Source organism: Salvia miltiorrhiza, chromosome 2 (assembly GCF_028751815.1).
Source record: "Salvia miltiorrhiza cultivar Shanhuang (shh) chromosome 2, IMPLAD_Smil_shh, whole genome shotgun sequence".
Lineage (NCBI taxonomy): Eukaryota > Viridiplantae > Streptophyta > Magnoliopsida > Lamiales > Lamiaceae > Salvia > Salvia miltiorrhiza.
The window spans coordinates 30529994-30544779 of record NC_080388.1 but is presented as its reverse complement, the minus strand read 5'-3'; the positions used below and the strand labels follow the sequence as shown (position 1 = coordinate 30544779).

Below are 14786 nucleotides of genomic sequence, written 5' to 3'. Positions count from 1 at the left end.
AATTGAGAAAAATAATTAAAAACTAAAAAAAATGGAAGTGATACAGAAAATAGTTAAAGTGGTACAAAAATAATTTTTTGTATTTTCTCGTCAATTTTTAATTACTTTTATTAATTGAGATTCGATGATAATTTAGTTAAGTACATGTTTTCATATCTATAGGTTTCAATTTTTGTAGGGACTTGGACCTGATTACAGCTGGAGCTAGAAAAAATCGGTTCGGGCTGCCTAGATTTAAAGTTGGGCTGGGCTTAAAAAAAGGGGTAAAAAAAAAAATTAGGCCTAAAAGTTCAGGTTTTCGAGCCTAAAAAACCTCTAATTTTTTTTAATATTATTATTAGTTTTGGTTTCCAGAGGCATAATGGATTCAAGAAACCAAAAATCAATTTCAAATTACTTTTAAAATTAATTGTTAATTTTATAGTTATAATAAAATTGAATGTTTATAAATTATATTTTTTTTCTTTATCTTCTTATTTCTTTTTTATTTTATTTCTTTCTAAAATTTTAAAATTCGAGTAATTATAAAATATTTAATGTGCATATCAGATTAAAGATCACGATAAGAGCTTTAATTTGATATATTTTATATACATATTTAATTTAACGTGTAAAATTTATATTTATTTAAATATTAAAATTATTTAAAATTCTCTCATCTCTCATCTTTTTTTGAATAAATCTATTTTTATTTATTTTTTATTTTTTAACTTATTATTTTTGCCTTTTTATAATATCTATTTTTAATGTTGTGATTTTTTTTTAATTTTTTATTTTTTCAATATTCAACATAAATATATTCAGTTAAAATTATTATTTTTATTATATTCAGTGGCGGAGCCACATTGGTGCAAGGGGGTACAACTGTACCCCCAAATTTCTTTTTAATATATATATATATATATATATAAAAGAACAAATATAATATATTCTATATTCATGTTAATTATTTAATATTTTATAGTGATTTGTTATATTAGTTTCTTAAATTTTTGTTATTTTTGACTCATTTTATTTCTTAGTTAAATTTTAGTGTTGAATTTGAGTCAATGATCGAGTCAAAGTTAAATTATGAATTATTAATAATGAATTAGTTTATACTTTTAGAAGATGAAATAATTTTTCAAGAAAAAAAATGTAGAAGTAGGTCTTTATATGCTTTCAATGTACTTGTCGACTTGTCGTTGAATGAATAGAACTGCGAACAATTATTTATTATATTAAGTGATTGATTCTAATTCTATGTTCAGTAAGATTTACATGAATATAAAAATAAATTGAATGGAATGTTTAAAAAAATTAGTTCAGGTGCTCCCGCCCTCGAACCCCATGTAAATATTTTCAGACATCATATAGATTTAGTACCCCCAAATTACAAATCCTGAATCCGCCACTGATTATATTCATACACATGATAGTTGAGTCGGTATTGATTTTATATTAATATAAAAATATAAAAATATTTTTCGTGCATTACATGAAATGCAAATGCTAATATATACTTGGCAATGGAGTTTGAGATTCATGAAAGATGTAATTATTTATTTTCAACCATTTCATTGCATGCCCTTGAAAACTGCCTCTACAATGCAGCTAGCACTTGGAAAAGAAACGTTCTGCCTCTCCGCTGAGTATGAAATCTTGGGTAATTACATCTGCAGATGATTAATTAATTAATCTATATTCCTAATCCACGAAGAATGACAACAAATTATGAAATGCATCTAATTCTTAGCAAATTAAAAACATATGCCATGAGCAATGGGAAAAAGAATAAATTCTGCCACCTCTAGTCCTAACTCCTAATGGCAAAGGCATTATCTAATTCAGTATTGATACTATCTGTGTGATAAAATGATTAATATTTATGTGTTTACTTTGAGGTATAAGAAATGATCTTTTTTTTTTGACTTGGAGAGTTGGGGAGGGAAAGTCGTAGGGTTTGGACCCAGGATTTCACTGTTCACACACAGGAGGTCGCATCGCTTGGTGTCCCCATGGGGACTATAAGGAACGATCTTTATTTATTATTTTATCTCTCATTTGTTTTGATGTAATAAAACATTCAAGTATGTATGTGGTATAAAATTTCTAGCAACATATTTTTTCTTGAGCAAAATATTTTATATCTAAAGGTCAACGAGAGTGTTATAATTTTATTATCATATCATCTATCAAACCTTGTCAAGGATAGTGATCTTCCGCCGATTGGATTGGAAAACCGTTACGGCGTGTTTCATAAAGATGATGAGAAGGTGGCCGAAACAGATAGTGACAGGGTGGACGAAAACTTTGTTGTTGAGTCTCCCGATATGTCTCTAAACGAAATTGGGGAGGTTAGTGCGGAGCGTCTGAATGCGGATGGGGCTGATGATTTTCAGGAGGATCATTGCATCACTAAGCGACATGATTTGTCGGCTGGTAAGGGAGCTACGACTTTCATAGGAGATGAAGACTCCGGGAGCAGCAAAGGTCAGCATGGGGAAGAGGTTGTTACTTCTCCAAATATGCAGTCGGAGGATATTGATGAGGTTCAGAAAGCAGCTGCCATGAATACACAACGGGAGAAGGACCCTACTCCTGATTTGAAGGATAGGGCGGAGTCTCAGGGGATCATTCCGGATCAAGAGGATATTGCTAATCGTATTAGCAGGCTCGAGGCGCAGGTTAGTCAAGGGATGGAATTGCTCGTTGAGCAAGTTCCACCTAAGCGTGGACCGGGTCATCCTAAAAAGGGTATGGAACGTTCGCGCGTGCCACTGAATCCGAATCCGGTAGATTACATAAAAGGTCGTCTAAGAAATGCGGAGGAACAGGGATATAAGCCGACGGACTTTGTGGTTGATCATAGCAACAATAGTGCTATGCGTGCTATGAACAATATCGCGCACGGCCGTTGGTCGGATGAAATGGAGTTGGACGACTTTCATTTCAACAAGGATTTTCCTTATTGATTTTGTTCCAAGTGTTGTCTTTTGACTTAAGATGTCCTATGCGTTGATGTTTTTGTTTTACGAGCTCTTTTCGAGTCTCGGGCCCTAAGTTTGCTTTCTTGTGCCTTCAAGGGTTTTTTCTTTTTTCCTTTTTATATAAAACTCTATTAAATTAAAAAAAATAATTTTATATCATCTTATAAAAAAGAATAAATATATTATTATTTAAAACAAATAACATAGTATAAAAAAATGTGTTCTTGAGATAAAAGTGATACTTATATTTATACTTTATTATAGTATTTCTTTATTTACAGGAATAAAAAACAAACACACCCTAATAATGAGGATCGACGTGTCCTAGTCTTAAAATTTCTATTTTTCTAATTAAAACAAAGGAAGAAGACGCGATTAAAAGCGTTAGTCGCTAAAGTGTAAAAGCGTGTGAGTCCCGTAAAAGGTATTCTCAATCTCCAATTTCTTACAAAGAACAGAGTTTTGCTATCAAATATACTTTCTTCATTTCGTCTCATTTAACTGATTCGATATGGAACTCCGAAGAGATCGTAAATCCGTAATCAATCAAGCCGCCATGGATCGAGCTGCCATGGACCGAGTTCTGAAAGCTGCGCGTTCTTCCGGTTCGCTCAACCTTTCAAACCGCTCTCTCAAGTCAGCCCTCGATTTCCGAATTTCCAACTTTCATTTTCGATCTTACTGCATTTTGTTACTGAATGTAATCGATTCCCCCCCACACATTTTGCGTGTTACGGTTGCTGATTGCAGAGAAGTACCGGATGAGGTTTACAAAATTTTGGATGCGGTCGGTGGAGATGAGAAGTGGTGGGAGGTAATCGCTCGTGGATTTTCACATTTTCCCATGTCGTCTTTGTAGAGACGATAGTCTTGACATTGGTCGCGGCGCGATTTATTTGTCTTATGGCGTACTTGCAGACTGTGGAGCTGCAGAAGCTTATTCTAGCTCATAATGATATTGAATTGCTGAAGGAAGATTTGAGAAATTTGACTTCGTTAGTAGTGCTGAATCTAAGTCATAATAAGCTTACGCACCTCCCTGCTGCTATTGGAGAGTATGATTTTATTGCCCTTTTTTAACTATGCAACTATTTGGGATCAACTATGCTTCAGCTGAGAACAGAATTTGATCTTGATTTGCAGGCTTCAGATGCTTAAGTCATTAGACGTGACATCTAATTCGATAATGGAAATACCAGAAGAAATTGGATCGGCTGCTTCTCTGGTGAAGTATGTGCGTTTTTCCTCGTATCCTTGAACTTTTGTAAGAAAGCTGATTTTTTAGTGTTTTCCCGCCAATATAACAACCATAATTATTTTCTCTTTCATTATTCCCTCCTTTCTTCTTTGTCATATATGTGATGGCCATCAGAATACGAAACTGTTCACACATGAACGTGGTCATGTTTGTGCTTGTGATTTCTACAGCACCATGCTTGATGCATACTTTACTATGCAGGTTTGACTGTTCGAATAACCGGCTTAGCTCTCTTCCTAGTTCCCTAGGGCATTGCACAAATTTGTCAGAACTGAAGGTGCTTTTTATGCGTATTATTTTTGTACACGTACTCCATATTATGATGTTTCTTCTTTTGGACATTGGATGGGGAATGTTTTTTAGTTTGTTATTAATTAACATGCAAGCTTTTATGAAGGAAAATCAAGCTCTAAATTCTGTTCGATATCCGAACTAACAATGCTCGTGAGCCAATCTGGAATATTTTCATTCCATTTGGCACTGCCACTGTTCTTTAATGAGTTGATCACCAATTAGCATTTTACTAGCACTGACGTCGAATGATTGTGGCTAGACAGAAATAAATTGGTCTTTTGTATCTTTAACTCTTTATTTATCCAACAGAGTTCCTTGCTAATTGCACAGCATATTAAGCACACAAGGTGCATTTTGCTGTTGCCACTGAAGCCCTTAATATTCAAATAACTCCAATTTGGTATGGGATTTTGCAATTGCTTTGATATGTTACCATATGCACCTACTGCTAGTTACATTTTAGGATGGCCAACTTGATTAGAGTTCCATCGAGGTCTTATGAGGTCTTGAACTTGAAATCTGGCCTTATATATGCTTTGCTTTATTATCGGTCTGACATATCGAACTAGCTATTATATTTTACAATTTCAGCCTTTTATTAATGTATATAATGCCTGAGCTACGTTTAGTTAAGGAGGACCTTCCCATTTCAGCACCTTCACTAGCTTCTCTTTGTCAAATATCCCTATTAACCTCAAGATTTATTTTTTTTATACAAATCTTGGTCCATTTCCTTACATCATTTGCTTTTCTATTTTTGTTTATTGTCTCAAAGGCATCAAACAATATAATTTCCAGCTTGCCGGAAGAGCTGGCAAATTGTTCAAAATTAACGAAGTTGGATGTAGAGGTACTGAGAACAATACCCAGATTATGTCATGGATCTACTATGTGCTCCCCTTCTCCTCATGTGTCAATTAAGATTAATAACTCTGGATGTCATCTTAATCATCTGTTTGGCAGGGAAATAAGCTAGTTGAGCTGTCACATAAATTGATTGCATCGTGCCCTATGCTTATGGAACTCAACGCATGTACTATCTTGTGCTCAGTCTCAAACTTCTCTGTTATCTGGTTTCTTGCCATTCGTTAAAGTACTCAAGTTTTTCTACTTTTTACTTCTTGAAGCTAAAAATCTACTCACCAGCCTCCCGGAGAGTATTGGATGCCTTGCACGTGTAATTAGGTTGGACCTTCACCAAAACAGTGAGCAATTTCATTTTCATATTGTCTATTGCGTTTTTCTTTGCTTTCTTTTTATCATCTGAATTCTAGTTGCCATGTTAATGCGTAATTATGCTTCTATATTCTGCAGGAATTTCCTCGATTCCGTCATCAATAAAGGGCTGCTCTTCCCTTATAGAGTTATATTTAGGGTTGGCTCAATTGCTTGCCACATATGATTCAATTGGGATTCAAGGCTATCCCTAGGCTGCAATTTGTATCTAAGTATAACTTATCATCTTTTTTCTTGGCTTTGTATCTTTTTATAGGAACAATGCATTGTCTTCGTTGCCTGTGGAAATTGGATCACTGACTCAGCTGGGGACATTTGATCTGCAGTCAAACCAGGTTGTTGCCCCAAATTACAATTAAAGTTTCTGAACCATAAGTTTCTATGAAATCTCAGATGTGACCCTCCCCTGTATCACTGCTTGATTGGGTTTAGTCAGATTATAAATTCTTTGATCATGAAAATGCCAAGTATTAACTTTATTAACTGTTCCAGTTTCTGTCAATTGTCTCTTTCTGGATGCAGTTGAAAGAATATCCTGTGGAGGCTTGCAGTTTGCACCTCTCAGTTCTTGACCTGTCAAATAATTCACTGTCTGGTTTGCCTTCTGAGATTGGTAAGGTTTTGTTGATATTTTGCACCCTTTCTTGTTGTGCCTTGCAAATGTTGGTAGCATCTTTATCTTGTCCGTGGATCTGTCTGAGTAGGACATCTGCTACTGCTTGTTACTATGATATATCTTCATGAGATACCTATTTCATTGGGAGAGTTAGAAAACTACAGAGTCCAGCTCAAACCCTGATGACTGATTTAATCTTTTCCAGCTAGTCTAGAATTATATTATGCTGTGTTGTTTATCCCTCCACTTTCATGTTGGATGCTGTCTTTCAAGGTGGGTTGTGAAAGCCCTTTTATTCAATTTTGGAAGAAAAGTGAGGAAGTTTCGATGATGAAGGGGCACTCAATGTTGTGAGGATGCATATGCTGCTAATAGTAATTCCTGACACTTAAAACATTCTGAAATTAAGTTGAGTTATTAGTGATTTAACAGAATGTTTGATGTGATTTCTTATTTTATCCTGCATCTGCCCCCAGCTTAGCTGAAACTCATACTGTACTTTTGATTCAAAAGTAGTTTTACAAGTTTTGTTGGGAATTGTGTAAATATCTTTCATAGTTTCAGATCCATTTATACACGCGTACATGCATATGATGAGCTAACATGATCTATGGTGTCAAATCTAGGCTTGATGATAACACTGCGGAAACTTTTACTCGCTGGTAATCCATTGAGAACACTTCGGAGGTCAGAATTGCTTCTGTTCTGATTTAGTCCTATTGGTTTAGGTTTTGACTAAAGAACTTATTCTCATTCAGCTCACTGGTAAATGGACCTACAACTGCTCTGTTGAAGTATCTTCGAAGTAGACTCCCAAAAGATGAAGGTGAAGTTGGTTCATGGTTGTTGTTGAGGCCAAATGTTATTTGCATGAGTAGAACTATACAAACGGACACCCACAAAAATAGTAACTTTTTCCGTGTACATAATAGATTTTCTAGCTGAATACAGAGATACAGATCCACAAATTTCGAATGATTTCCAACTTGAAATGCTGCATTATGCCTATTGTATTTCCTATTAACCTGCTGCAACCTGGCCTATTTATGTCTAAATATTTATATCATTTTTGTATGTAGAGTCTGCAGCACCCTCAGCTGTGAAACAGGACCCTTTTGCACTGGCTGCTCAGTCATCTCTGACTTCAAAGGTAATCTCCATACTCCATAGTATAGGTAATGATATCCCAAGTTGATATTTAGTGCTGTCATACACAAGCATCAGGACATAGTTAATGTGCTGCTGGCCCTTCTAAAATTGTGATTCTGGTAATTGAAATCAAAGATTTGCAACATTATTACTTTTCAGGAACTCTCATTAGCTGGGTTAAGTTTGAGTGCTGTGCCATCAGAAATTTTGAAGTCAAGTGATATTACGAAAGTCAATCTTACAGGAAATTCAATAGAAGAGTTACCCTTTGAGCTTGGATCTTGTGTCTCCATTGAGGTAAAAGTTAGATAGATTGCATTGTTTTGCAAACATAGACCCGAGTGGAGGTCCTGGCGGAAAAGGAAAAAGACTGCATCTTCTCTAAGTTGTGGCACCCCATTTGTATATTATTCTTAAGTCTTATTTTGTGTCTCTATTGGTTCAGAGATGTAATGACTGGACATGTAGTAAGTGCTAAGATTGGAATATCATTGACCAAACACATTTTACTTGCAGGTTCTGATTCTGACCAAGAACAAGATAAAAGAGTGGCCTACTACGGTTTTAGCTTCTCTTCCTAGACTTTTGTGCTTGAAACTGGATGGTAATCCACTCCAAAAGGTGAACAGATTTTATACAGAGTCTTTACAGTTCCATAATTCTGTTTTGGTTAATTGGTTTTTTCTCATTATGCTTCAACTCATCTTGTTTTATGTCAAAGACAGTGTTTTTTATATGCACACTATATTTGGTTAATCTTGTCATGTTAAATATGCTTTAGCCTATAAAATATTCATACTTCAACATTTTTAAGCTAAATCACCAATGGCCTACTTCAGTCAGTAAATACCATCCATGGTTCTTCATCTTTGGTATTGTTTGTCAATCCATCTGATGAATTTGTTAATTAGGAAGAATCTAGGACTAAAGATGAAATAAAGAATATCTTGAAGGTAGCCTCCTCGGTGTGGCAGGTTATGATTTTCTACTTACTAAACTAGTTGTTTTCAGAGAAGCTTAGTAGCTTGTATTAGGTCTGTCATTTTCCCTAGTGTTCTTTGTAGTTTCCTGAAATGTAAAAGAAGCTGAGACAGGAGCAACTATTTCTTGTCAGGATTTTCTTGTGTAACCTTTTATGTTGTTATGTAACTGCTTACCTCATTAGATTCACTTATCACTTATGACCCTTTATTTATTGTTGAACAGATCCCCTCAGACGGCTTTCGAGCAGTATCCAAGCTCCGGATTCTGGATCTAAGTGGTGCTGCTGGTGCACTTCCAGAAAACCCAGCATTTTCGAGCTTACCGGATCTGGAGGAACTTTACCTGAGGTTTGTTTTAGAGATAGGTTCCATTAGTTCCTTCTTGTGAACGTAAAAATTGTTGGCACTTACCACATGACGGGGCAGGCGGATGCAGATACCAGTTTTTCCTTTGGAAATAATGTGTTTACAGCAGTTACATATACTGGACTTGAGCCAGAACTCCATGCAATCAATTCCAGAGGTACTCTCACTCTCTCTCTCTCCCTCAACCACACGCACACATACACATTTATAAGTTTGAAACTTATAGATATTGTTGCAAATTAGTTCTCCATTTCCGCTTGAATTCTATTTTTGATGCATTTGATCTCTCCCTTATCAACTGAATGATGATGGGTTTTTTGGCATCGAATTATTCTTGAAAGCTTGTGGGCCTGTTGTATGCATGCAATGATTGTGCGTCTAAAGTGCAAATTGAGCTAGTAGGTCAATTAATGATAAAATGAGAATCTTTCAAAGAGTAATGAAGTGATTATTTTTGGGGATAATCTTGATAGTTTATTGATGAGCTAAATGAAAACAAAATACAAATAAGAAGAAAATAACATGACATTGGGATCCCTACCTTGCCCCCAGGATTTCCCGTCAGACCTGACAGCCTGACCATCATGAACCCCAATTGCTCAATAAATTCGCTCCATCAACCAAACCTCTATGATTTACTCTACTTACTTATAATAACATAAGAACAAAATCTATTCCTAAAATAAGCTAATCAAATCATAACTAGTACAATTTTTTTTGAAATACACCACTATAAATTAATAAATGAATCAAATGATTTAATTAATCTTATTTCCCTTTGGTAATTCCTCGAATGAAAGATTTTGTTGCTATTTTTAAATATTCTTATTCTATCAATTAATATGGGACATTGGTTGGTTTCGCATCATTCAATGTAAACGGGAACGATTATAAAAAACTCAATTGTTAAGGGATAATTACATCTAATACATGACTTTTACATGTTCTTGGTCTAACATGATTGAAAAATCTTTGCACCAAAAGCACAACCTTTATAATTTTTGTAGTTACAACAGTAACTTGAAATTGGGCGGTGATAAAACTGAAGTGGTTGTCGGAAAAATACACTTGAACCTCTACCCACTTAAAATGACTCCTCATTACATGTAAACGGAACTATTATGAAAACTCAATTTTAATTATTTGTTAAGCACTTTTACCTCCAACTCAAAAGAAGTAAAAACTCTTATTACCTCCAATTATAAAAGAAAAGGAAGCAGAAGAAGCTCTTTTTACCTAGTCATCTGTAATGACAGAAATCGTTAAAAATAGAACTTTAGTTCTCTGCCAATAAAATAAATTAAAAAGAATCTGCAGAGAAGGGATCAATCTGATTTACAAATTACAGCTACATCCTGGCACCTGTATGCAGTTGAGAAATTAAAGCAATAAAGTACCAAATGCTAAAAGTTATTTTGATGGATTGTAACATGATCTGCCTCCAATCAAGTACTGCATATCAAAGGCTAATGAGTAATAATACTTTCTTATGCTTTTGAGTAATAATACTTTCTTATGGTTAACACTTTTAGGTTCATTCCACTCCACCTATTTTTAACAGAATATAGCCTAGGGATTTAATGTTTCATTATACTTTTATTGAGTCCATTTAGTCATACTGACTGCAATGTTTATTTTCTTGCAGAGCATCAAGGATCTTTCTTCTCTTATAGAGCTTAACCTATCAGACAACAATATTTCTTCTCTTCCACCAAATCTGGTTGGTTCAGAAATTTCTTCCGTCTTTTTTTAGTGCTCCCATCAGTTGATGAATAGCTATCTCCATGTTCGTAGTTCTATTCCAACATAAGTTGGTGTTGTCGTCTATATGCTCATTAGTTAAAGTTATTGGTTTCCTCGTGTTACGACTTTCATCTTTTGAAAAACAGGGAGGGAATTTAAAAACCCTGCTACATGATTAAATATGTTTAGTGTTGTTGCCCACTTTACCTCTTCCATGCAAAAAGTTTTTTTTTCCCCTTATGTGTTTTTACGTGTGCTCGCGCTAATTGTTTGCTTGAAATTTGATAATGCAGGGTTTGCTAGAACCCAGTCTGCAGGTTTTAAAAGTTGATGGAAACCCATTGAGAAGGTACACATCTTTTCTTGAACTTATGGAATTTAATGTTCTTACTAAGAGGGTGTTTGGCTAAGTTTATTTTAAAGAGCTTATTAGCTCTTGGAGCTTATAAGATGGAGTAGTAATTTTTAAGAGTTTATAAGTTGTCAAAGTGTTTGAATAATTGAGCTTATAAGCTAGAGAGATTTTTTTTGCTAGAAAGAGAAAATCGAAGAAAAATGAACTTGAATGATATATGATGAAAATAATAAATTATAGTTGAAAAATATTTGTAAAAAGATTGTGGCATATGAAGAACATAGTAAGCCTAAGCAATTATGGTGCTGCCAGATTTATTTTCTGAGAGAGGAAAACTACAAATGTATGTAAGATCTATATATACTAATAGAAAAATAGCCTAAGGCATCCTAAGACACAACTTGTGGATTGCCTATTTTACCCCTATTAAATATTTTATTTTAAAGTTATTTTACATATTATATACTCCCTCCGTCCCTGAAATGGCTTCCTCTTTGGGGACGGCACGGGTTTTAATAAAAAGTTGTAAAGTGTATTTATAGTGGAGAAAAAATGATATAATTATTATTGGAAGTTGTGAAAAGTGTTATAATTAGTATTGGGAGTGGTGAAAAGTGAAAAGTAAGAATAAATAAAGTATTATTAGTGGTGGGGTATGTTTCCAAAAATGGAAAAAAAGAAAGAGGAAGATATTTGGGGGACGTCCCAAAATGGAAAAAGAGGAAGTTATTTTAGGGACGGAGGGAGTATTTATAAGAATATATTAATTCATAGATATTACACTTAATTTATGTGATATATATCTATAGCTATTGATAAGGCTTATAGATAAATATATCCATTCAATAAATTATCTAATAAAAGTAATGAATTAATAGATTTTCTAAAATAATAGATTATCAAATAAAATAATATTAATTACACGTACAACATACGTTCTTTTTGCTAGTATAAATAAAAGGGTAAATATCACTTTATATTCCAATGTATTAGCGTTTTAACGAATATGTTCCATCGTTCGGATAAGTGCGAACAAGTACCCAACGTATGATTTTTTTTTGTCCCGTAAAAATTTTCCGTTAAGGGAACAATGACGTGGATAGATGGAACAGTGACATGGCTTTTATGGCCCAAAAAACTAAAAAAAAGAAAGAAATAAAATTACACATCATTAACTTTAAGTCAAATGACTATTTAACAAATTAAAAAAACTTTAAGTTTTCGGGCAGCGAGAAGAATACAACCCTCTAATTTTCCCAAATTTGAAGTTCGAACTCTTTCCGCCATTTGTCTTCGAAAATTCCAGCGCAACAACACACCACCGCCGCCGTTGCAAATTCGCCGCCGGCTATGACCAGCGACGGCGCCATCCCTTTCTCCTTTCACTTCGTCCAATGGCATACTGCTCCCCCTCAAAGGCTCAAAGCCAGCTCTCCCGGCGCCATTCCTCCCCAGTCACCCGTCGGCAACATCCACAAACTCCAGCCCCTCTCTTGACTCATCAAATCCCCTCAGCTTAGATAAAATTTGAAGTTAGAGGAACTTTGTGTGTTCTTCTATCTCTTCCCGTCAACTTTTTTTTCTTCTTCTAATTAGTCATTTGAGTTAAAGTTAATGATGTGTAATTTTTTTTTTTTTTTTTTTTTTTTTGGGGCCATAAAAGCCATGTCACTGTTCCGTCGACGGAAATTTTTACGGGACAAAAATGATAAAATTTGCATACGTTGGGTACTTTTTTGCACTTATTCAAACGATAGGACATATTCGTTAATACGTTGGGATATAAAGTGATATTTACCCTAAATAAAATGGGGGACAACTGCTAAAATAACAGAAAAACTTACACGAACCTAGCTTGATAACCTTGTGGTATGTTATGTAACGTGACACTTTCACAGTGCCTCTATAAATTGTACCCCATATTTAGAAAACATCTCTAACAAGCTTGAAGATATTAGACAGCATAGACTGCTCATTTGAATAATGTCTATTCTCAACTCCTTATGCAGTATTCGAAGGCCAATTTTGGACCGTGGAACAAAAGCGATCCTGAGCTATTTAAAGGATAGAATTGTCCAGCAGTAACAGGTTCGTATTTCCTCCATGACGACAGTGGCGAACTTGCGGTTCCCGTTGACGAGCTGAGTAGCATAAACTCTTAATATCACTCATGTTCCCGTTGGTGTGTTATGTATAAATTAGTATTGTCTATTGTATCAAAGCATTTCATCAAGCTGGAATTGTATCCCAGTTAAGTTTTTAACTCATTGCTTCGCCTTGCGGTTTCCATCGCCTAAATGTGTTGTTGTCATGTATTCAAGTATTATATTCACATTCCTACTAGATACTCTTTTATCTATGAGTCAAGTATGATTCGTGCTGTGGAAAATATACATCAGAGCTGATTTGGTTGTTGTTTTGATATCCGTATAAAGCTTGCAGATTTCCACGACATTAGAGAGTTACTATTAGCTGTTCTTGTCGGTAAATTCTACCCTTCACCAAGGTCTCCAGCACTCCCACCTCGGATGCGCGACACGTGGCAAAGCTAACTTTATGAATTGTTATTTTTCTTTTGCAACTAATAGTTAACACCGTCAAATTCTCCCGTCTATCACTCATTACGTTCTTGGGAATAGATAAGTCTCGGCATCAGAATTCGGCAATTTTTGTGGCCGAGTGTTTCGGCAACACTGACACATTTGTACTTCTGGGCGCGATTTTTCGAATTCCTTTTTTGGTGGAGATCAAATAGAGACTTTTGGGTTTTCTTTGTCCATTTTCTTCCCCACGAATTCTGAGCTTGTTTTGAAGCTCTTCATTGATCTTAAATGAAAAATTAAATTGTAGCTTTAATCTTTCATTGTGTAGTATCATTATTTGACTACATAGAAACTCCATTCAAAGGTTACGTATTATTCTATTTTTATCCGATTATTTTTGAATTGTGTTGATTCTATTTTGTTTTATTGTATATGAGCTTATTTTGAAGCTCTTATTTTTTCTTAAATGAAAAATTAAATTGTAGCTTCATTTTTCCACTGTGAAGTACTCCCATTATTCGACTAATTAGAAGCTTCATTCTAAGAATACGAATTTTTATGAGTTTTATGCGATTATTTTCGAATTTTGTTGATTTGATTTTGTATTATGTTTTCTTTATCATGATAATATCGTATTTTTCGTATGTGTTTGTCATGTTTTTATCATTTTTTTATATTATGTAATTGATATGGCAAAATAATTTCGTGTTTCATGTTTCCTGGCAATTTTTTTATAAATTTACATATTAGTAGATTTTTCAGCAGTTTTTAATTTTCGGCAACTATATATATGTCCATATTTTTATTCAATAGCAACCTGCCAATATATGTATTTTCCTATTCTTGCAAGTACATATTTCGGCATGTACTTGTCGGAAGTGGCAAATCACAGATGTCTTAAGATTTTTTATTATGTAGTTCGGCAACTGCCTTTTTTGTAATTGTACAATGTAATGTTTTAGTATGCTGAATTACTAAAAAATATAAGAAAATATATAAACCATTTTATTCTATTTATCATTCCATAATTTAATTTTAAAGAATTTATAATATAGTATTAATTTTAATACTAAATTATAAATCTTATGTAAGAAAGTATTATACAAAAAATAATAAATAAACTCATTAAAATTCGTTTTTTGTTTTTTGAAAACAATAAGCATTTGATATTATACCATTAAAACAAACCTCTGTATTTGTTTTGGAATTAAACTACAACCAAAAAATATAATCATTGTGAGCCGAAAACATTAAATAAGTAGCTACCCACTAAA

At 34.1% G+C, this 14786-nt stretch overlaps 1 protein-coding gene across 2 annotated transcripts; it reads left to right on the top strand.

Annotated features, from left to right (window-relative positions):
- The first annotated feature begins 3375 nt into the window (after positions 1-3375).
- Positions 3376-13328, top strand: LOC131013293 (plant intracellular Ras-group-related LRR protein 6-like). 2 transcript variants are annotated; one of them, XM_057941362.1, is made up of 21 exons: positions 3376-3605; positions 3720-3783; positions 3888-4024; positions 4113-4199; positions 4429-4504; positions 5297-5371; positions 5485-5554; positions 5649-5726; positions 5836-5896; positions 6014-6092; positions 6280-6370; positions 7000-7060; positions 7132-7199; positions 7453-7523; positions 7682-7819; positions 8039-8143; positions 8729-8853; positions 8932-9028; positions 10517-10591; positions 10908-10963; positions 12979-13328. In XM_057941362.1, the coding sequence occupies exons 1-21, from the start codon at positions 3481-3483 to the stop codon at positions 13052-13054; spliced, it is 1815 nt and encodes a 604-aa protein (XP_057797345.1). In that variant the 5' UTR covers positions 3376-3480; the 3' UTR covers positions 13055-13328. The 2 variants fall into 2 exon arrangements, 1 of the variants encoding a protein (XP_057797345.1); XR_009097626.1 differs by lacking the exons at positions 10908-10963; positions 12979-13328 and having other exon boundaries at positions 3435-3605; positions 8942-9028; positions 10517-10595.
- The last annotated feature ends 1458 nt before the right edge of the window (positions 13329-14786 follow it).

Excerpts from the sequence above, each read along its gene's own strand:
- LOC131013293 (XM_057941362.1), top strand. The coding sequence starts at position 3,481 with ATGGAACTCCGAAGAGATCGTAAATCCGTAATCAATCAAGCCGCCATG. Across the intron at positions 6,371-6,999 it reads TGGTTTGCCTTCTGAGATTG|GCTTGATGATAACACTGCGG; the intron begins GTAAGGTTTTGT and ends TGTCAAATCTAG. Across the intron at positions 10,592-10,907 it reads CTTCTCTTCCACCAAATCTG|GGTTTGCTAGAACCCAGTCT; the intron begins GTTGGTTCAGAA and ends TTGATAATGCAG.